Source organism: Aythya marila (genome assembly GCF_965140915.1).
Source record: "Aythya marila genome assembly, chromosome: 10".
In the NCBI taxonomy this organism is placed as follows: domain Eukaryota; kingdom Metazoa; phylum Chordata; class Aves; order Anseriformes; family Anatidae; genus Aythya; species Aythya marila.
In genome coordinates, this window is record NC_139051.1 from 5,323,790 (window position 1) to 5,347,667 (window position 23,878).

The 23,878-nt window shown below is 39.1% G+C and overlaps 1 protein-coding gene across 2 annotated transcripts; it reads left to right on the forward strand.

Annotated features, from left to right (window-relative positions):
- The first annotated feature begins 2,850 nt into the window (after window positions 1-2,850).
- On the forward strand, window positions 2,851-23,535 carry EOGT (EGF domain specific O-linked N-acetylglucosamine transferase). Of its 2 annotated transcripts, none has more exons than XM_082768217.1 (17): window positions 2,851-3,133; window positions 3,883-3,929; window positions 4,747-4,971; window positions 5,604-5,704; window positions 6,236-6,344; window positions 6,449-6,543; window positions 7,633-7,737; window positions 8,894-9,000; window positions 10,777-10,880; window positions 13,439-13,531; window positions 14,384-14,455; window positions 14,984-15,070; window positions 16,142-16,210; window positions 17,314-17,375; window positions 19,035-19,154; window positions 20,034-20,136; window positions 20,424-23,535. In XM_082768217.1, exons 3-17 carry the CDS (start codon window positions 4,762-4,764, stop codon window positions 20,568-20,570), a joined length of 1,584 nt encoding a protein of 527 aa, XP_082624343.1. In that variant the 5' UTR covers window positions 2,851-3,133; window positions 3,883-3,929; window positions 4,747-4,761; the 3' UTR covers window positions 20,571-23,535. The 2 variants fall into 2 exon arrangements, with proteins under 2 accessions (XP_082624343.1, XP_082624342.1); XM_082768216.1 differs by lacking the exon at window positions 2,851-3,133 and adding an exon at window positions 3,295-3,474.
- The last annotated feature ends 343 nt before the right edge of the window (window positions 23,536-23,878 follow it).

Here is a 23,878-nt window from a genome sequence, read left to right on the forward strand (position 1 = left end):
TATTGTTTGTGTTGTATCTCATGAGCTGTCTAGACAGCTGCTCTGCTTGTAATTCTAAATGTGGTTAAATTTTAACATCAAAAATACAAGTATTCAATATTTGCTCTAGGGTTGGATGCTGACTTTTAACAGTAGCTAAAACGGTTCAGAAGAATGCTGAAAAATATTTTAATGAAATAATTGCTGCTCTCATAATCGTTCCCTGTATATAAATAACAAGGTTTAGACTTTGGCAAAACTGTGCTGTGGCTTAATATAGTTTTCAAGCAAGTCTCCAGTGGCTGCAAAGTATTTCTCATGCCATTCTTTAAGTAAGGTATTGGTTAAATAGCATCCACGTGGCGTGACATTTAGCTGCGTTTTGGGTCATGTCAGAGGAAACTTTTGAATTGGACCCTTGGGAATGCTGAGAATCGGGGGAAGAAGCTTGCATCTTCCCCTGCATTCCAGACAGCAAGTATTTCACTTTATCTCAGAATTGTGGCTGCAATAGGCACTCATGTGAAATACTCTGCAGTTTAAATTCTTTGCCTGTCATGCTGTTGCCTCCACAGCGAGGGGTTTCGTTTGCATCTGTTTGCATTGTAACTTGTGTTAGAGAGCTCTGTTCCTGCTTGTGTGTTCAGTGGACAGAAAGAGACAAAGGATGTGAGTGATGAGAAGCTGCTTTTGGAGAAAAGCCTCAGTAATATAACTCATCTGCCTGTGAAAGATTTATTCCTTATTAGGAGAACAGTTAAGTCACTGGATTTACACAAGAGAGGGTAAGTTTGTGGAACAACCTAGTGCAGTGTGACATTCAGACATATTCTGAGGATTTCAATAAATCGATAGAGCAAGAACACTAAAAATTCCCTTAACTCCCCATCTGTCACAGAAATTTTAACTTCCCTAAATATAGGACTGCTTTTTTTTTCTTTGGGGGTGGTGATGGGCAGAATCTACACTCTTATTGTCTTAGTTTCAGTTTTGGAAACCAAGGTAAAACCATTTTGTTAAAAAACAGAATTTAAAACCTTGCCATCATATTGAAGTGTGCTTGGCATGCTTTAAATTTCAGAGGGAAAAAAAAAAAAAAGCAACTGAAAACATTTGTTTGAACTTACTGACTTGTGGCATATTAAGTCAGAATTATGATGTACACCTGTTAGAAGCTCATCCATTTCTTGAAAAACAAAATGCAACAAAACAAATCTGTTTCATGAAGATTAATGTTTAGAAATTTTGTTTGTTTTCTATTGCAGTGAATCAATAAATCACTTTCACTTTTTTTTTTTAATAATCTTGGTACACAAATGGAGCACTTTCAAAAAAAAAATATTTGTTTCATTTGGACTGATTATTAGTGCCAGTGTTTTTGAAGGTAACATTTCCTTTGTAATGTGTGAGTAGATGCTCCTTAAGGGCTGGCACAGGTGCAGGTTTGAGTGTGTCTCAGACTATCTTGGGTTTTCAGGAAGAGCTTGGGTAAATGCGAAATTTTAACATGCAGTCAGCATTAACTGTTTTAGATATAAAGCCTTTTGTCAGAATATTAGACTTGTATATTTTACAAAAGTAGACGTTAATACCTGTACCAGCTATTTTTGGATTCTTTTATCCTCCCTCAGTGCAACCTTTACTGTCACGTGGAGTGGCCTACTGTCTTAATCAAAGCCTTAGAAAACCAAGTAGCTGTTAGAAGGTAATGTAGACTTCCAAGTATTCTGTTTTGATCATCTTTGACGTAGTTCTTTCTGGCTTGTTTTGAGGAAATGTTGAGATTAACGTGTACTAGGATCTGGGCACATTGCTATGACAGATTGCCTAGAAAAAAATAACATGCAAAAGGAAAGAATTTAGGTCAGAATACTGACATCCACTTCCATTTAAATTTGTTAATTTTTAAACTATTTCTTGTGGAAGCCACTAATTTACACCTCATTCTAACTGCCTAGGCAAGTACAAAGAAATATTGTTTAAAATATTACTCAAAGTATACTGTTACTTTTCTCATCCTTGGTAGATAATGGAAAGGCATCTGTTCACGTGGGGGGGCGTTGGATGAGGAACACTGGTACAGTTTTCCCTGGGCATGGTGTTGCATCCTTTATGAACAAAGAAGCAAATGTTAAAAATCCTGTGTATCCATACATTGTAGCAAGGGTTAGTTTTGTTATTTTTTTTTCCTGTTACAACTTTGTTACACTTTATGTATGTTTTGCTAAGGGCTACAATGATCCTTGAAACAGAATGGTTTATCACATGGTGAAAACGGAACCCTTGGTTTCTAATTGTAAAATGTGTATAAACTGTAAAAAGCACGGGGCAGGGTAAAATAAAATTTTACGCTAAGAGTGTGCTCTGAGTCTCTTTGACAGTTTTTTTTTTTTTTTTTTGTAGGTTTTTCGTCTTGATAGGTGTGAAAGGAAAGCACTGAGGTTAGAAAGGGCTGTCAGATACATCCCAGGTACTCTGGATTTGACTAGAGCTACACCCCTCGGTTAATCTTGTGGTGTCATGCGTATTTAGGTACAAGAGCCGCGCTTATTTAGAAATTCCCAGCGGTAATGGGATTAAAGATCATGCGGCATTGGGACTAATTTCCTTTATTGGAGTGCAAACAGCTTTCTAGCACCCTGTGTTGGGGCAGGGGGACCCCCGCGGTCAGTCCTTGTCCTGCCCTGTGGGGCCGGGCACTCGCCGCCCGCCTCCTTTCCCCCACCTGTCAGTGAGGCACAAAGGGCCTCGCCTGGGGGGAGGATTCACGTTACTTCAAGGCTGAAAGCGGAGTAAAACCTTCACTCGCTTTTCTGGGGGGTGGCTCGGCCTCGTGTGGGGGCACGGGGCCGGGCCGGGAGCTCAGGGGGAAATGAGACAATGGGGTGCTGCGGGGCTGCGCTTCCTGCCCGGCCGCGGCAGGAAAGGGCTTTTTTTTTTTTTCTTCTCCACATCCTTAAAAACAGCGCAAGGAACGGATTTTATTTTGGGTAGCAAGAGGAAGACGCGCCGACAGCCTTAATCGCCGGCACCATTTCCCTTGAGAGGCCGCGGGGCAGCGCCACGACTCCCCCGTGCCCGGGCACGGAGCGGGTTGACCTGGCCGCCGGGCAGGAGGTTGACCTGGCCGCCCTGCAGGTGCCGCCTGGCCGAGGTTCGCCTTCTTCCAGCCCTCCCGTGCGGGCACCCCACGGCTGCGCGCTGACAGCGGGCCCAGCTCCTCCCTCGCTCCCTCCCTCGGCCCCTCAGCCCCCTGCCAGGGGCCGGGCCGCGGGTGTGAAGGAGGGGAGCGGCGGCGGCGGCGCCGCCCTCAGGGTGGGGGCGGCCCTGGGCCGGCGGCCGCCTTTTTCCCCAAGCCGAGCCTGCTCGGGCTGGGCAGGGCTGGGCCGGCGCCGTGTGCTCCCCCCCGGCCGGTCGCCAGCTGCCGCGGCGGGATGAGGATTAAGGCTGCCGGGCCCACGGGCCGCGGGGCTTTGCGGGGCGGCCGGGTGTGAGGTGAGGTGGGGAGAGGTGCCGTGAGCGGAGGCGGCCGCCGCGGTGCTGAGGGGGCGGTCGGCTGTGGGGGCTCCGCGCTGGGCACAAGCCCGGGGCTCTGGTGCTGGGTGTGGGGCAGCTCTCGAAGCCCCCATTCCTCAGACAGAGCCCAGGTGGAGGGATAATGCTGTTCTGGGGGGCTGTGGAAGCTGGAGAGTGGGGCTGGGTGCGGGCTGGAGGGGAGGGAGGTGGTGGGAGCTCCGTGGGAGCCCCGTGTTATCTGCCTCAGGAGTCTAAGAAACGCCTCTGGGCTGCTGGCATGTCGCTCTCCTTGCCCTGATTTTTCCTCCAGATGCAGCCCTGTGCTGTGAGGGAGCTTCCTCAGCAGGATGTGTTTAACTCTGCTTTCCTCTCCCACCCCCCTGCTAGGTCTGCGTACCTGGGAAATCTGACGCGGTTCTCCTCAAACCAAACAGGTAAAACTGCTTGTATCGTCGGGGTTTTGCTGAAGGCTTCGCTTGCAAGCAAGCATGCAAACTTTGGCGAGTTATGATGCCAAAAAGGATTTTTAGATGCAGACACATTTTTTTTTTAATTCATCAGGAAGCTTAGTGATTCAAAGCATGGATGTTTGACAAGAAGCTTATATGGCGAGCAAGGTAGCCAGTCTGTTCTAGAGGCTGTATCTACGGATACGTGTGGGCCTATAGTTAATTTATTGTACGTAACACAAATTCAGAGTCTTTGTAATGTGATGCTGACTACTAACGCTGAAATATTTAAACTTGACCACTTATTTGTGATTGCATAACTTTCCTTCATCTGATGATTAACTTATTTCAAACTGCAGAGTATACATGTATATAATATTTCTTTATAAGCTAAAATTCTTTATTTCTTCCCCTCCCCCTCCAAATACTTCTACATTTTCTTCCTGCTGTCTGGATGTTATATAATCTATACTTAGTTTCCACATTTGAACTCTCAGGATCCCTTGGGATTTAGCTAAAGTAAACACACCCGTTTTAGTCTGACCGTGAGTTGGTAGTGTGTAATAAACATCAATGACTAATGATTCAAAGATAATCCTGCAGTTGTACAGTCTAGACTCTTAGCAAAAGTTTTCTTCCCATAGGGGTGAAAAATAAAACCAAACACCTCAGCAACACAAGTAAAAGTTTTCTGAGTATATGACTGATTTTGGGTAAATATTACCTAAAATGCTTGAAATGTGCTATGCTGCAGTTGTGTAAAATGTCTTTTTTTTTTTTTTTTTTTTTTTAATAACTACAGTACTTGAAGGTTGCCATGTTCATGTTGCTTATGTTTGGATTGCTACTGCAAGAAATCCTGGCTAATTCCCAAGATGAAAATCTTACTGAATTCAAAAACATTCCAGAAGAACCATTATATAGCTACAAAACTATTAACTTGCCAGATGAGCATATTCCATACTTTCTGCACAACAATCAGCACATTGCTGGCATCTGTAAGCAGGACTCTCATTGCCCATACAAAGTAGGTCTGACTTATTTTTTTGTTTGTTTGTTCAAATGTAATTTTGGGGTGGTTTATTCTGGGAGTCCTAGCGGTTTAGGAATGATGATGAATTGGTCTCCTTCCCAGTGAGTTGGCTTCATTAGGAATTGGAACTGCAGGGATGGTGGACCTGAGGATCTGGGCTATTTGTGTCCTGGGACAATTATAGTGTCTCTCAGGCTGAAGCTGGTTTGTAGATTTGGGGATGTGAGCTGTGCTCCCTGTTTTCTGCGTTTTTACTGCAGAACCAACATTTCTAGATCTGCCAGGCAGAGCAGTGGTACTCTCAGCCTGGAGCTTGGAACGATGAGTTTCATGTGAGCTTAACTTTATCGATAGCTCTCAGCAATGTGAAAACTTTGGAATCCTACTCACTGGTTTGGGAAAACTGGTCGTGCTGAAAGACACGTTAAAGACCAGAATAATATTGCTGAGCATATGTGTCTTTTGTGGATCCTCTGCTGTGCAGAAAGAATCAGAGTGTTCTTTCTGAAACAGCTTGGTCTGTTTTCATTCTTTTTATGTAAAATTTGTTAGCAAGAGGTAGTTTGTAAGCTAACTATTTTGCTGTTGCATGATCAAGAGCTATATACAATTATTTTGTCTTACAGAAATACTTGAAGAAACTAAAATCCTGCTGGGGTTATGAGAAATCTTGCAAATCAGATTACAGGTTCAGTTACCCAGTGTGTGATTATGTTGAAACTGGATGGTAAGTTTCATTTTAAATTTATAAAGTACAGTATGTCCAAAAATAAATATAGTGTTCACTTTCGTGTTAGCACGGTAACATTAACTCCACGGCTATTTAGAGTCTAAAGGATGGCTATGCACCTTTGTGCAGATGTTTGGATGTATATATAACATACATCTCTTTCAACATGACTTTAAGCTTTTTAAGGAAGAAAACATTGTTTGAAATACTATCTGCCACAATGTTTTCCTCATTTTTGATTTAGCCTTGAATTCAGATTGCTAAAGTAACCCTGGAGTTCTTTTCTTAGCTTTAAAAAACAAATGAAAAAAACTTTTATAGCCTTCTACGGGAGAATAGCTTTAAATTGTCATTGATGTTTTCCCTTACATGTAGCTGATAAGTTGCTTCCTGTTTTGCATTTTAAATGTCAATAAAGTAACTGGCTGGCTTTTGTGTTCCACTTTCAGTGGAAAAAATGTTTTCTGTTAAAGTTATTACTAGAATTGAGCAATGGCCCTTGGTTTTCCTCTCTCCTTCATACATCAGGGCAAATGATATTGAGACAGCCCAACAGATATTCTGGAAACAAGCTGACTTTGGTTACATACGAGAGAGGCTGAATGAAATGAAAACCCATTGTAAGCCTGCAGTAACAGTAAGCATTCTTGATAGATACTGTACTTTCACTTCCTTGTAAACATATTAAACATAACTTTTGTTCTTGATAAAATTATTATTTGTTTTTTCTTTTTTAAACAGGGAGATTCATCTCTGACCTGCTCTCAATACCTTCAGCATTGCAGGGCAACTAACTTATACATTGATTTAAGAACTGTAAAGAGAAACCACGACAGGTCTGATCTGCTTTTGTTGTAGTAAAACTAAGTTTTATTATAGTAAAACTAAGGGATGGCAGGGAGATGGACTTGAAGAATGTGATTAATTAAGTTGTACATATAGCTTGTGTGCATGTTGCCACAGGCCTTGCTTGTCAGAGGCCTGCTGCTGAAGACTACATTCATGGGAGATCTACATTGCTGATGGGCAATTGAAATATTTCTTTCTATTGACTGAAGAGAGGACAATCTTTCTGTATCTTGAGATGTTCTTCCTGTATCTTCAGGCACATTCTGTCTTGTTCTAGTGACATGCAAAGCAGAATTGTTTCTGCATAAGGCACTGAGAATGCCTTTCCTATGCTAGATGCCTTTATACCAGAACCAGGAATGGTATTTTAAAATGCATTAAGATCAAAAAGAGATCAGAACTTGAACCTTGCCATCCTAAAATAAAATGCTGCATAGTGGACAACTTGGGGGAAGGGAAAGTGCCACTGATAGTGGCATTACCCGTTTTTCTTTCTGCCTCATTTTTGAAGTCAGTGTCTTGCACACCTGACTTGGAAAGAGCTGGTTCGTGACTGTGATGCTGATACCCCTCAGAATGAATTTTATTATCTTCTTAACATATCCTGTAAGCAAGTTTGGACAGCACTCTTAGCAATTTGATTTCATGAAACCTGTTATTGCACCTTGTTCACTGTGTGTTGAGTAAAATTTTTGGGTGAATAACTGGATTACGAAACCTGAGGAGACAAAGTGAGATTATTTTTATTAAAAACAAAACAATTTACGGTGCTCCTATAAGTAATCCTAGAAAACCTAATTAAGTACTCATTGGGTATGTGGAAATGATACCTAATAACTTTGAGTGTAGTGCTGTTTTGAAGGTTGATGTGTAGAACTCTTGAGAACACCACTCTATTTAGGAAGCATTAGGAAATGCTTCTCTTATGATGAAGAAAATACTCAAGTTTTAAATATTTATGAAGTATCTTGCTAAACTGAGATTAAATAATACTGGCTTGAGTATATAATCTTGATTACGGAGCACTTGTAGCACTGTTGCACAAAAACTGATAGGCTTTCACTAACTTGCAATAGATTCAAAGAAGACTTCTTACAGAAGGGAGAAATTGGAGGTCATTGTACCCTTGATGTTCAAGCATTTTTGGCTGAAGGTCAACGCAAGAGCCCTCTGCAGTCTTGGTAAGAATCACTTGTCTTGGCTACTCCCAAGTTCACTTATCTGTTGTTCTTTTTATTGGCACTAGCAGCTGTGTGTAATGTATTTCACTCTGGGGAAATAGTCATTCCTTTTTAAGGTCAGTTTGAGAGTTTGTATTACATACGTCTAGCAGTTACATCTACATGGAGTGCCGTTCTGAACTATGTTACATGTAATCATATCTTTTCTGCCTAATTTACAGCAGTAACAGATTTGAATGCCTCTTGTAACCTGAGGTTGTAACATTCAGGTGTTTTCTAGAGAAGAAGTTAGCTCTATGCCTAATCTTATGGAAGGAGACAATTCTTTGGTTGTGAAATGCCTTAAAGTTTGCATTTGTGCCTTAGTTCACGCAGTCCTAGTGATGTTGAATCCAGTGCAATGCCTGATCTGGGTGTATATTGATACCCTGCTCACAGGGAGCCTGTGTTCTCAATGTGAAACAGGCGACAGTCTACAGGCTGAGTAGGAAGGGCAGAGGATGCTTTGTGGTAGCTGGTTTAGTATCATGGGTAACATGTTAGCACTTCAAAGCTGGATTGTCAGTTAACTGATGAAGTAACTGAAGGAACAGAAGCTACCAAGATGCCTGTAGGAATACTCTTTTTATTCTTTTTTTCATGTTCTCAATTATTTTTTTTCCCTTATTTGCTCTGATGGTCAATTTCTGTTAATAACAGCTGCAGAGGAAGAAAAGACTTTTCTCTACCTGCTATAGTTGTCTTAACTGCTCATCCTTGTTTAGATCCAGGAATAATAAATATTGCATCTGCATTCATTATTCTGACCCAAGCATGAAGATCTTGCTGAAGCGTCTCTGGCAATGCAGATCAAGTTGGATAGACTCATGGATCTAGCCTCTAAGGCTCTCCGTTACATCTCTGCTGCCTTGATTTGTAGATCAAAGGTGCTGTTCGCTCCTGAGATCAAAGACAGGGTTTAACTCTTGAAGCTCATAACCTGAAGAACTTTACATTACACTTTCAAATAATTTTAATTGTCAGACTTTATCAGATTTCAGCAGTCCTGTTAAATCAAACTGACTGCATGAACAGTTACTAAATCTTAAATGTATGAAATACATGTGTTCAAGTATGTTAATGTCAAAGCATGCTCTATGTGATTGAATCTTTGTAGGTTTGCAGAACTCCAGACATTTACTGCATTGAACTTCAGGCCCCTAGAGGATGACAAGTGTGATGTTGTTATTGAGAAGCCAACATACTTCATGAAATTAGATGCAGGTAATTGGTATCTTCAGTTTATTTTTTAATACTACAGTAATGCAGTAAAAAGAGCCTGTATCTAGCACTCACTTATACATTATTGCATTTCCATTGTCAAATTCACTTATACTGTTTTTTGAAAGATGGTGTGACTTTTTTTTTTTTCTTTATTTTATTTTTCATAAGGTCAGAAACAAAACTTTCTTTTATGTTTAAAACTTTGAGTTTTTCCACAGATGATCAAAAAAACCCTTCCGCTTGTCTTGCATGGTCTTCAGCTCTTAACTGTTTTGATTTTTGTGCCTGTGACTCTTTTACAGTCTGTGATTTTGGCTGTGTTTCTGGATGACTGTTTCCGTATTATGAAATGCAGGGTATAGGTGTATACATGTCTTGCAGTAAGTGCTCAATAATTGAGGATTGTGCATGTTGGAAGATGTGGCAGAGGAAGTGCATTCAAAGACAAAGTTCAAGGGAATAAGTTTTGTTAGTTGATTGAAATACCCCTTAAAAAAAAAAAAAGCAAACAAAAATCCCACAACCCTCTTTTAATCTTGATGCTTCAAAGTTATCTGTTCTCGACCTGCCGTGGCTTTGCACCTCTCTCATTACAGAAAGCTAAGGTGAATGCTGTTCAACACTATTCTAAAATCCACAATAGCAACAGCACCCAAGCATCTTGAGCGTGAGACAGTGGTATTTGACGTCTTTTTGAGGTTTGCCAACCTTTCTGTTCACACAGTATGTTTTGTGGACAAGTCTTTCTGAAAGAGAATGGCAATGCTGCAGACAGGCAAACAAGGTGCTGTGGAGTAAGCTGTGGTTTAAACTGTGCAGCTGTCTGCTGTGTTCTGACCACATGATACACTGCAACTGTAAAGGGGATTAACTCCTTTATCCCTGCAGGCCTGTATCTTGTATTTTAAGTAAAGCTGTTGTAGTTCCCTGAACAGTAATTGTGGAAGAGTTGCTGTGCTGTTACCTTGTACCTTTTGCAGCTTTGTTCTAGCTGTGCTCAGGAGGTGATTGTGCCCAGCCTATCTGTTTTTGGGAGAGGCAGGGGAGAATTGCTCTTTGAGCAGTATGGGAAGCCCAGGAACTACTTCCTACCATGGCAGCTCTTCTTGGTCAGAAGCTTAAAGATGGGAACTGTGTGCATGTGGTCCCAAAATTGGTGTCTAGTCCTAGATAACAAGCTGGACTGTGTTACCTCCTTTGTTTCATGATACCTCTTATGCGTTGTGATTTTAAGGTATTAATGTGAGAGACCAAGAGTGAGCAGGAATGCTCTGAGAACGAACCTGAGGAATTACTTGGGCTTTGGCTTCTGTGCAAGTACAAGTTCTGTCTTGTAGTCTGACAGTGAGAGCTTCAGTTTACTCTAATGATAATAAAAAAAAACACAACAAAAACCTAAGAGCAGTGCCAAAGCCCTGTTTTTAATGTTTTCTGTATGTCTAATTAGTTTTTGTTAGAGCAATAGTTGCTTTCATATGCTTCAGAAAGCATTTGTAGTCTGTAATGGGAAATAGTATGTGAAACTTATCTTCTTTCACCATCGTTTTGCTGGTATTCTGATTTCCTTGAACCTTTTAAGATGTTTTACTTCAGATTTCTTACCTGTATTCCTTCTCTTTAAAGGTTTGCTTCTCTAGGGTACATAAGAAGCATTCAGTTAGTCTGGGAGAAAACTAACATAAAATGCAGGATTCTACTAGAGAGCAAATGCACAAACCATTGAAAAGTGGAAAGGGTGATGTAGTGTTTTGCCAACCATTTTTTTCTTTTTCTCAGGTGTTAATATGTACCATCACTTCTGTGACTTCGTCAATCTTTATATCACACAGCATATCAATAACTCCTTCAGTACGGATGTCAACATAGTCATGTGGGACACTGTAAGTCTGCAGTGCTTTAATGTACTCGTGATGGATTGTATTTCTGCTTTATAGACGCTCTGAACCTTTTATTAACCAATCCTTAGCTTTCATGTGGACAGTCAGCTGAGCCACAAGGAACTGATAAGTTTTTGGATCCTGTTAATACAGGTGCATGAACAATAGTAGAAGAACACTAGTAGAAGTTGTTTGAGCATCTGTTGTTTGAAGTTGTTTGAACACTGCGCCATAGTTCATCCTTTGCTAGTACACATTTATGCCTTTTTTGGTGTGCTAAAAAAATCCCATCATTTGTATTTCTAATATGCAGCATTTGAATATTACATGCTGTTTTCTGTGGACTTTTTTTTTTTTTTTCTCTGAGAATATTGAAGTAGACTTACTGAAAACTATTTAATCTATATTTAAAAAGAAATACAGCCTTGTATCTTTCTAAATCAGTAATGTGTGACCTGTAATAAAGAAAACTTAAAAAAACCAAAAACAAACAAACAAAAAACCACGACAAGCAGCACATATGATACAATTATGATTGATATAATTATTTGATGCATAAATAAATAAATGTATATACACGCATATCAAAACAGGGACTAATATTTAATTCCTTTAGGTAGCCGCCTTATGGCTCCTTCTTGATCACCCCTTAAAATAAAAGTAGATTTTAAGTGGGGCTATTTCTGCTGTACTGCTGAGTTGAAATCATGACTATGTTTGTGAGTAGTAGTAGTTTTAATGTCCTGTATTTAAGTTCTATAGGAGAGTGTTAAACCAAACAAATTAGAATGTGCTGGGTAATGTATATCACCTGCAGAAGTAACAAAACTTTTGATGACTATGATATCATCCCACATCTATTATCTTGTTCTTCTGTAATACTGTATTTTCTTCCTATGTATTTACTGCTGTGACAAATATTCAGCAGAGAATTGCAAATACCTACTACTTGCTATTTATGAAAAATCTCTTTGTCTGGAAGAAACTTTCTTTCATCTTTCCTTAATTCAATTACATTTTGAAAACTAAAATAAAGGTGCCTGCCAGATAAGCAAGCTCATTAGATTTCCTACAGGAAGCTGTTAATCCAGCTCCAATGGCTTTCTGAAAAGATCAAATGTGTCAGCACTGTAAATTACTTTGGAAATCAATGCTTTTTCTTATATTGCATTGTTGAATCAAATAACTCTTTCAGATGTACCATTCTCAAAGTAAGTATTACCACGGCACTATCATTTTAAATGAGTCTTAACTACTTGATCTGCTTGAGTCCATCACCATGGACAACCAGATGATGGCACCAACTAACTGCTGATGAGCTGTTCTATGCTGATTGAAAGATGGACTTGATCTTATTATTCATTCTCTTTTTTTTCTTCAAGTAATTAGATTTGGGCATACTTTCCAGCTACTGTAGAATCAGTGCACTGTTCTTGTTAAACAGTAATGCCCTCAGATATAGGTTAAACAAAGCAGAAAATGAGTAGAAAACCTACTGGGTGTTGATTTGCGGACTGTTTCTGCAAATGTGGAAAGCAATGTTTATAAAGCAATTCTAAGGTGAGCAGACAGGGTTAGAGAGAAGTACTTCCAGCATGGAAGATCAGTTCTCTGGCAGTGCAATTCTTCTAACACATACTACCAGAAAGCAGTATGGATTGTAAAATTTAATGGCAGAAGGAGGGGAAAGAAGCACCTCTTCAAGTGGAGGAAATGTGACACCTTTCAGTTTCTTTTGCATTTTAGTAGATGTCCCCTTTCTTCTGCAGTTATTTATAGTCTCATTTTCAAATTTCTTGTGAATGTTTCCACGTAATTTTCAAAGCAGGCTGAACCAGCTCTAAAGCTGTAAGGAAGCTTTAAGCAAGAATTATATTTAATTGCATTCAAAGACTTAGCCCTCAGATGTTTAGGAAGTATTGCAGATCTGAAGGCTTGAGCCTCAATTCTAGGACTGAAGGGCCAATCTCATAGGGAGTTGTTGGTTCTTAAGAAGTTCTGCAGAGCACTTTTGCTAAAGTGAAGTTTTATACTGCTCTGTAGAGAAACTGCCTGGCAGCTTGTCAAACTAGTGCAAAGCCTAGTTTACTGGTTGCTCCTTACACTAAATCAGATCATTGCCTTCAGTTTGAGATACACGTGCAACATGCAAGTGACAATCCCAAACAGGTGGCTTTTAGTTTCAGGAGTCAGGTTTGTGCTTTCTACCTTCCCTCCATTTTTGTTACTTACATCTAATCTGTGTTCTGTTGTCTCTGGCATAGGCAGTAGGTATTCTTGCTTCTAACTCAGATTCTAATCTGCTGCTGAAGAATTTGTCGATATTGCTGATTTATAGAACTGTTATAATAAAAATCAACTACCTGCCAGACAATTTGAGTTAACTGCCGTTGTAAACACAGCAGTAACATCTGCTTTCTGTCCTAGGCTGGCTTAGGTCCTGTGGTGGTGATGATGTGCTACAAAGTGTGTGTTTAAACATGTAAACTTGTAAGTCATGAAGGGAGTTGTTGTATGCATTTATGTAATCATTATGTCTCTGTTTTTCCTTCCCATCATAGAGCTCGTATGGCTATGGTGACCTGTTCAGTGAGACATGGAAGGCATTTACTGACTATGAGATAATACACCTGAAAACCTTTGACTCTAAAAGGGTATGGAATTTTATATTTTGTTCTAATTCACGGTGACTACATAGTAAATATGACTGCTGCTCCTGGATATAGGTGTTTCAGAAGAGACCATGAATACTTTATATGTGTTTATTTGTGTAATTTGAGAGTGTTACCTTGCCAATGAGACAGAGTTGTAACCTAATTCTGAGGCATGTCTGCACTTTACATAGATGGACCTAACTTATCTCTCTTCTGAGGAGTGATATTTATGTATTAGTTTCACTTCCACAGCAACCAGTACTGCAGCTAAGGGTTCTCAAATTTTACTGTCTTTCTGTCTTCTGATTCCTGTTGAGGTATATATCTTCCTGTGCAACTGTTAGTGTACCTGCTATTTATCAAAAAAACAAAAACAAAAAACAAACAAACAAACAAACAAAAAACCACAAAATAACCTGAATCAACAATAAAAATTAAAAATAAATCCCACAAAACAAACACACAGACAAACCAGTAATAGATTTTTCTCTCACCAGAAACATATGAATTCATTCAGAGCTCATTTCAGACTCTTAAATCTTTTAAACCCACTCTTAACCTTACCCAGTTTTCTTCTGTTTAGTTCACATTTGTTCCGTTTTTTTGGTGTTTTTGCTTTGTTTGTTTTTAGACCTCTTCCCACACTTGTCTCTGTACCATCTGAACTGAGATCTCCTTTGGGATCAGGATTTCCTTTGTTCTATTCATTTGCACAGTCAAGGAAGTGAGGGTGTTCTTGACAGGAGCATGTAATTGCTAGCTCATTATAAGCAGTGATCCCACTGAATGAGCATGGGATGTGCCAGCGGAAGGTAGCAGTGCAGTGTAACTTCTTGTGATCTTCCTTTGCAGGTATGCTTTAAAGAAGCAGTCTTCTCATTACTGCCTCGGATGCGATACGGCTTGTTTTATAACACACCATTGGTGAGTCCTTTTTATCTTAGCGTTAACCGGATTTGTATATGACACTATAAAGTCTGAGTTAATGAATCTCTCAAACATCTGGCTGAGTTATCATGAAATGTACTGCATTGAAGGACTCTAACTCCAAATGAAATGATCTTCCCTCAGTATTAAGGTTTTGAAGTTACTTTAGCTAGTTGATAGTAAGTGGTTAGGTGCAATCCTCTGTCTCACGGTTTATGAGATGTGTATTATAACTTTTTAACAGGAGGGCACTGTGAACTTCCTGGTGTTTTTGCAGAGCTCAAGAGCTTATATGCTTGACAGACTTTCCTAGAGGCATTAGTTCATGTGTTTAGGCTATAACAACAAGAGAGACATGTATATTTCAAAAATAAAGTGCCACTTGTGTTGCAGAAAATAGTGATGTGCTTAGTGCAGTGTATGATACTAGGCTTTTGTTCCACAAGAATGGCAAAAGACTGATCCCAAAGAGATTTTTGTGAGCAAAAGAACTTTGTAGTAACAGTTGCTTTTTATTTATTTCAGATTTCTGGCTGTCATGGAACAGGCCTATTTAGAGCATTTTCACAGCATGTGTTACACAGATTAAATATCACACAAGAGGGACCCAAGGTATGATAAATGAGCAATAAAACTGTAATATGGAGCTGACAGCTCTTACCGGAGAAACAGCATCAGCTAGTTGGTGTGGAGCTATCCTAGCGTGGAATAGGAGCACGTAGTGCACTTTGTCCTTTCCTGTGATTCTTGGCATTTTCCAATAAGTCAGTCTGTTCTATAACGAACTTCAGCAAACACTTGTGTATGTCTGCGGCAGCTGCCTTCATGTCTTCCTTCCATAGGACAGACTTTAGAACATCTTCCGTCCAACTCTATGGTCTCCTCCCTGCTGATAAGACCCTGCCCTCAGGTCCAGCAGACAGGATCCCACAAAGCAATGCAGCAAGCTTGTTCTATGCAGACATGCTCTTTATCAGTCCTCATAGCTATTGCTGAGCTCCAATCAGAGAAGGAAATGATTGAGTTTGGTCCTTCAGTTCCTCCCTGGTACCATCTCTCTGGCCCTGAGCTTCTCTGTTGTAGACACTGGTAGTTTTCACAAATTGTTGCAATGGCTGCATTGATGGATACAGCGGTCCTGGGTTTCTTGAAGTATTTGCTGGAGAGTAGCCTACATATTATCGCTGAGGGGCACATATTCAAAGCACTGCACAGGCATTTAGTTACGATTCTCCTGCTGACACTAATGGGAGTCATGCAGTTAAATCTCTTTATTTCACTTGGAACGTTTACTCCCATGAGTCCAATTAATTTAAAGAGGTAAAAGGAGGAACTGTTATAGAAGTAAATTATTTTTTCCGAGGATCTTGTGCGCAAGCCTTCCTGAAAACTGCTTTCCTGCTTTCAAAACTTGTGTGATGTGTAATACAAAGGCTCTTTTGTACTGAATAAAATAAAATGTTCTATTTTTTGTTAATAGTCAGACTTTCAAGCAGTTTTTGACACTTTTAATCTGTTGGAAAATACAATGTGAATTTTAAGGTGGTTACATCATCTTCTACATGAGGAGGGGATGTATTTAGTTGCTTAAATAACTGCCAAAAGTAAATATGGAAGTTGTGTGTGTTTTTTTTTTAAGTGAAGTCTGCCTCATAGCTAACATTGCTGCTTCTTTCTTTTTAGGATGGGAAAATTAGAGTCACAATACTTGCGCGCAGTACAGATTACCGGAAAATATTAAACCAGAATGAGGTGTGGTCCTTTTTATTTTTAAAACCAATTCATCATAAGTTAATTTTGCTCAATGAAATGATTTTTTTCAGGCACAGCCAAGACATCTGTCCACTAACAAATCTTGGACAAATACTTTCAGTGCTAATGATTTCTTCTAGTGTCTTCTATCCAGTTTCTGTACACCAGATACTGAACCTTGCTGCTCTCTTTCAATGGAAATCTATAGATGTAATAGTAAAAGTATATCCTCTTATCGAACAGATGCTGCACAATTTCTAACAAAATTAAATAATTTTGCTTTCAGATAATTATTTTGTTTCTAACATTCCAATTGTTGAAGGCTCTAACAAAACGTTTTGTTATGCTTGCAGATCAAGATACATAAGCAGTTGTATCCGACAGTATGCATTCAAAACTCAATGAATTTTTATATTGAATCACTGTTTTTTGAATCATACAGCTTAGTGAACTTCTGGTGGAGCTTCTCTGGTGATAAAAATGATAACATCAATTTTTTATCTCTTCATTCCTATCTGTTAGTACCTGAGAAAAATGAATTGGCATTGTTATCCCCAACTTATTTAAGGGAGAAACAGGCTTGTTTGATGCAACAGCTTGGTGGCAGGCCAGGGCTCAGATCACTGGACTTGTGCATTATCTGCTAGACTGGCTACAGGGCCTGCATACACTGCTATATGCAGTGTAATTTCTGATAATAAGCACGTAACAGAAAGGGAGAAGTTTATCTTTTGGAAATCCAACCCGAAGTGTCACATCTTCCTGCCATTCCCAGCAAAACTGCTACTACTGTGTGTGGTTTGGGAATTGGGCCCTGGAGCATACAGAAGTCAACCATAGTCTCTGGGAGAGTTCAAGAGATCCAAGTCCCCTCTGCAGTGGCTGCTCTGCTAGAAATAATGTAGGTATCCTAGATGGAAATGTACAAAAGCAGAGGAACATCTTTATATGACAGTGTTCTGTCTTCCTAATTTTAATTCACTGGTGAGGAGGTGGAGTGTGTGAAACAGGAGTGCAGGGAAAGAATTAATTGAAGCACCATGAATTGAACACCAAATCACTGTCCTTTTTTTTTTTTTTTTTTTTCTTCCCCCCCTCCTTAGCTTGTGAATGCTTTGAAAACAGTATCAACGTTGGAGGTCAAAGTGGTAGACTACAAATACAAGTACGTATGTTGATAGAGAAAACTAGTGTGGTTACACGCTGTTGGTGGGTGGTGGAAGCTGTTTTCAAGCAAAGGTATACATGCCCCAATGTCTAACCTTTGCGAAATCCAAGACCTGGCAAGAAAGAATGAATGCTTCTGAGGGAGTGGTGGGTGAGCTAGTTAAGCCCTTCAATCCTATGATGCAACACTTAGAATGAATAGCTAAAGTTAGTAACCTCAGGTTAAAACTGGAATGAGCAAGTTTTGAAATCATTTTTTGTTTCTTCCCCTCTCCCCAAAACAGCTGTGTTACCACCACCCTTATGTGTTTGCTAATGCTCTTTGGCTACTGGTAGTTAATAGGGATTTCTTGTGTAGGATGCTAGCATCTTATTTTATATGACTTTTAAGCTGGGTTATCATTCATTACTAAATTCTTTGCTGCTCTGGTGGCCCCGAAGACACATCTAGGTCAGTTTGTGGTGCCCAGATGTTCTAGGCACTGTGCCAGGAAGAAATGGTTTGAAGAAAAGTTCCCAAGTGGTGCATTCCTGTGCCAGATGGCAGCAGCTTGCATGTAGTCGGTGGTTTTGTCGCGGAGCATGCGGAAACAGCAAGGAACTGAATCAGCAGTGCGAGATCAGTGCTTTGACCCAAGCAGAGACAGAATGAGGAAGTCAAAAGTGGCTCATTTCCTCTGTCAGCGACAGCATTTGAGCAGGCTAATAATGTAGAAGAGGGTGGATACCCTTGAGACAACATCTAGACTGACATTCTTTGAAAGCATAACCAAGAGATGCTTCCACAGTTCCTGTGCTTGTCTAAACTGTAGTAGCATTCACTAAGAGATTTCCACAGCTGTCCTGCTCCCATCATAGTTAAAGGGTTTCCTTGATGTCTACCCTTATAGCACTTTAAGCAGTACACATTTACTTGTTGCAGTTTAAGCCAGTTTCTTTCTATTGTCCTCAAAACTGTCAGAGAGGAAGTTGCTCTCTTCCTTTTAAATGTATGAACTGTTAGTATGCAAATGAAGCCTGTTGTGATTTCCCTTTTCAATTGTCTGCCTTACAGTTCAGTATCTTTTGTCCATTTTTAATTTGTGTGCTCAGGGAACACCTGGTTATTTAGAGAGAATACTGTGTTTGGAGGTCACATTCAAAGGGAGAGAGTTCCAGGCAGGAGCTGAAAATAAATAAAATAAACCTGAGCTTCCTTATTTCTGCTTGATACCCTGTGTATAAGTTTGGGTTGGACATCTGCATCTTTGAGATGGAGTTGTATGCTTTTACAGTCCATTTAGTCCATTAAAAACAGTTTAGATCCTTTGACTTTTTTTTTTTGAAAGATGAGATTTTTTTTTTGACGTTGCTTAAAGCAGGTATAAAAAAAACAACAAAACTTCCCAACTAACACGAGCTTTAACTTACCAATAAAATCAAATTTTTGCAACAGACTCTTGTTAATGTGAAGTTTTTGAAACCTGTCTGCATTTCTTCTAATTCCATGCTGAGTTATTGCTTGCTGAAGCATTTGTGATTCTTAGTATTGTTCCTTGAAAAATCAATTCTCTCTTTCAGTATTCCCTTAAGTTAATTTTGCGCTTTCTACATGTAACTAATTCTTGCTGAGATGGATAGGCATGCCAGATCACTATTTTTGTTGTGTTGTCTGCAGGGAACTTGAATTTTCAGAGCAATTGAGAATCACGCATAACTCTGATATATTCATTGGGATGCACGGAGCTGGACTTACCCATTTGCTCTTTCTACCAGATTGGGCTGTTGTTTTCGAACTGTAAGTCTATTTTTTTCTCTTCCCCCTCTATTATATACACAACTACTAACGTCTGTTTATGTGTGTTAATGAAGTACTGTCCCCTGCTAGTATTTTACGAAGAACATTTCTCTTGCATTGTCCTCTAGACTTCATTTTTGGCAGTCTCTTCTTCTGGGAATAGAAAGCGAGGAAGCTTTCATTATAAAATATAGTGTAACTATCATACAGGCTTACCTTTTTTAGGTGCCATAGTATAAATAAAATGCAGCCTAGTTGGCAACTGCCTGTGGGAAAACCTTTTTAAAGCATCGCTGGTCAGATTCTGCCAGGTGGGTATGAGATATAGTATTTTGGTGATCTGTCTGATGATGCATGTCCAGGCTGTTGAAGATTGCCCTGAAGGGTATGTGCCCCTTTCCATACCTGGGAGCACCACTTGCTAGCCAGGCTCAGCTGAGTGTTATCCTGTCTTATCTAAATTTCTCCAGTAGTTTTATTTCAAACGTATTTTTGTTATGAAGCTGGCTTAGTTGGCATTCCAATTCTATAGAACTAAATAAAATGCAACATGCTTGTCCAAAGAGCACTGAATTTCCCATCCTGGGGAAATTCTGCTTAAAACCCCTGCAATAAGGAAGGCTGCTTTTTACACGCCCAGGAGTTGGTACAGCTGGGCAGGGACATGTCTGATGCACAGATTTGTCTCAGATTGCCTCCTTGACCACATCTTAAGCACAGGTAGGTAGCCTTTGTTCTTGTTTCTAGTGGAACAGAATTTGTCTGTGGTTTTGTTGCCTTGGAACTGGACAGCAAATGCTTGGACTTTGAAGTTCTTTTCCTGTTTCACGCTAGTTAACTTCAACGCAATATGTAGGTAAATATTCTGCCTGTCCCTAGATACAACTGTGAAGATGAACGGTGTTACCTGGATCTGGCAAGGCTGAGAGGCATTCATTACATCACTTGGCGAAAAAGAAATAAAGTATTCCCTCAAGACCAGGTAATGGTGGCTAGCTGTGGAAGGGTGGGGTTGTTCTTTCTACTGTGACTTTAGGAGTTTAAAGGCTAGCTTATTTTTACCCATCTCTGCTCTGAAATTTTAAATATGATTTTCATTCTTTAGACTAAATGAAATTCCATGTTGTGATCAATAAATCATTTGATATTAATGGCTACAGTAAGAAGAAAAATTGAGTTAGTTGACCATTAACTTTCTCTTTTTTTTTTTTTGAATGTAAGATATATGGAATCTTCTTCTGTCTGAAAGGCCTTATTTTATTTTTCTAGGGGCACCACCCAACACTGGGAGAACATCCAAAATTTACAAACTACTCTTTTGATGTGGAAGAATTTATGTACTTGGTGCTTCTGGCTGCAAATCATGTTTCACAGCATTCCAAGTGGCCATTTAGGGTAAAGCATGATGAATTCTAGATTAGACTGAAATATTATTTTTTAAATAATGCTCCGTAAAATATTGTAACAACATAAAGCGAAATGCTGGTGTGAAAAAAGTAAACCTCTACGAGGGAAGTAACTCATTAATTTGTCAGACCACCTGAGGGCACCCTACCGTACCTTCATCACCCATCTCTTTAATTCTATGGGTTTTCCAAATATAAAAATTATCAGAATATTTTTTTATTTTTCCCAACTATATTTTTACATTCCAGATTGTGAAATACTTGTCTTGATACAAAGATATGTCCATCCATTTCATTTAAGATTTTGGGAGAGGTTAGATACTAATTTGTTAAAAATGTATGCCTATTAATAGGTAAGGAAATGCTAGGGGATGAAAAGTGTTACAGATTGGTTTCTCAGAGTGGCCTCTGTGGGAATGAAATAGGCCTGTCAGAGTTCCTCTTTTAAAGAAGCTGGATGCTTTTATGCAGTCCTGCATCTGCAGGTAAAAATCTGAATAGGAATTGTCATCTTACTGTAAGGCACTGCCCAGTATGTCATGTAGAGTCAAGTTACATGACACAGTAGTTCTGAGATGTCTGGTTAGTTCCTTTGTGTCACTGTTTGTCGTTGCTGTGCTTGGCCATTTATTGTTTTTAGGTTAGAAGAGCTTCCTTTGAAAAATAGTGATTGTAAGAATTAAGCAGTTAAGGAAACTTTAATTTTAGTCATTTAATACAACAGAAACTGCAGACTTCTATTTCAAGTTCAGAAACATTTTCAAGGTAGAGAGCAGTGTGTCTGATGTTCTTGCATTCGAATATAAACTTTGACTTCTCCCTCTTGTTTTAAATGCTAAAATATAACAGGTCTGCTCAGTAGGGTTAATCAATCTTCTCTCTTAAAGCAAATAAATCTTTTGCTAACTCCAGGTAATCTGGACGTTTCCTACATTTCACATAAAACAGCACTTCTGCAATAAAAAACCCAAGTAAATTGGAATAAAACTTCATCCTTTTTGAGGATGCTAATGGGAATGGATTTTTTTTTTATGACAAATGATAAGACACATAGGGTGTCTTTCAGCTGCAGCTGGAAGGAAATGAAATCATTAGGAATTTGTTTTTGGAACTGCCAAAAGTCTGATCTACTAATTTTTTTTTTTTTTTTTTTTTTTAAAGAAGTTGAAGAGTCAATCTAGAAAACTTTGGAAAATCCTTCCCCAGTCAGTAGCATAGTTCACTGTTTACTCTGAAGGAAATATTAAGCCAAAGTTGAGTTCTTTATAGAATTTCCTCAATAGCACCAACATGTGAGCTCTGGGGGGAAGGCAGGCTGGGGATGAAAAAGTAGTTCTGTTTTCTTAAGAGGGGCCAGAAGGATGTGTGGAAGAATCATTTTCAGTGTGATTTAAAAAACTAAAAAAATAAAAATTCCGTTACACTATGGATTTTCTTTGAGACTCTATTCCCATGGTAGACTTGCAGTATAATCACACAGTCTCAGTGGCTTGAAGCAAGGCATACATCTGTATGCAAAAGCAAGACAGTTACAGTAAATGTAAACACTCCACTGGTATAATTGTAGATATTATTGACCGCCGTTCCCTAACAGTCATAGGCAATTTCACAGAGTGTAGGTACATTTACTGACCTGCCTATACTGGTAAAAATGAGTTACAGTAAGCATAATTTTCATATAGATCTCTCGTGACCTTAAGCAGTGCATAGGAAAAGCTAGATACAGCTGATACCCAAGGTATATTGAGGTGTTTGGTGCAATTTTTAGTGTATTGTGTTACTGATGGATAAAATTCTTTTACATTAAAGAATCTTGGAAGCAAAATTGCACTTCTTGATATGGGGGGGAAAACCTTTGAGAAATACAATTTCCTGTATTTGTGTATTTTTAATCTTTTTAGGATTTTTAAAGAAATAAATGTTTAAAACTTAAGTCAATAAAATGTCAGAGGAGAGAAAAAAATGCAATAACTCAAAATAAAGACATTTTAAGGAAGAATTGTGCACAGATGTATTTGATAACTTTTCTAATAAAAGCTTTTTAATAAAAACGGTATAAAACTTTTGGTCATAGTTTGTCAGATTTTGGAGGCAAGTGTTTTTAGATGCTGTTAGTTGCCTAGAGTCATGTCTCTGTCTTCCTGCCATGACCGAACTGATACTCAGTTATTTATCTGGGAATCATTCACAGGTCATGCTGTTATATTGTGCTGATGGCTTTGTTGCTGGGGGGTTTATGATTATTTTGTGGAATGTATTTGTGTATGTTTAACTTCCTGTGCTGCAGATGATGCTGTTGAAGCAAGTGTGTGAGTACAAATGTGTTTGCATCTTTACAGAAGCAGCTAATGAGGAGCTTTGCTTTCATGCTATGCTAGGACTCACTAAAGCAAGTGGCCAACCATATGCCTGTGTGTGTGGAGGAGAGGCTGTGGGGACTTAATCCAAGGGCAAAATATCCTGATAATGTTTCAGCAAATTTGAGTGTAATGTCAACAGTTGATGGCCAACGTATTCTTTAGCCTTTATGGCTTAGTATTACTGGGATGAAAAATACTATTTTTGTTGACTAGATTTACGAATAGTCACAAGATTATCTTGGCAGAAGAAAGCTTTTACTGGATTGTTGGGAATTTGATGATAAATCCTGAGAGAACTTGGACAACAGCAAAGATGTGGCTTGAGTGACTTTCTTAAAGAGGGTCTGGGCCATCTCGCTCTGCCTGCAAATTGGAATGAGAGAGAATCCGGGGGAGTTTGAGCCACTTGTTCTTTAGGCAAGGTATAGTTTTGGGTTATATTTTCCTAACAGACTGTAGGAATTTTGTTCCTTGCTACTTTTTTTTTTTTTTTTTTGTCTGTAGTTCACTGATGTATAGAGTCTGTTTTTAACTGGTACGTTGGCACCAGCATGATGAATTTAGCTTTGGCACTTAATGAATGCTGCCAATCCTGAATACCACCAGGATTGCCTGTGTTTCATGTACAGTGTAAACTGAGAGCTGGTTTTGAAATAAAAATTAACTTATGGATGCATGTGGTGTCTTTCCTTTTTGCTTCAGATATCTTCAAGATGTAGTTAAACTTTTTCTTTGTGAAGTTCTGTGGGAGTTGGGTAAGTGTGAGAAATGATGTGGGAGGGGGAGGTGGTAAATCAGGATTATTAATCTTAAGGATACTTTTGTAAATATTAAGGCAATACATTCTTAAAACAAATTAAATAATGAGACTTAATTCTTGCTGTTAATCTTACTGTCTGTACAATTCATGAGAACACCGAGGGTTTAGAATATCTTTTTTTTTTTTTTTTAAAGCAGG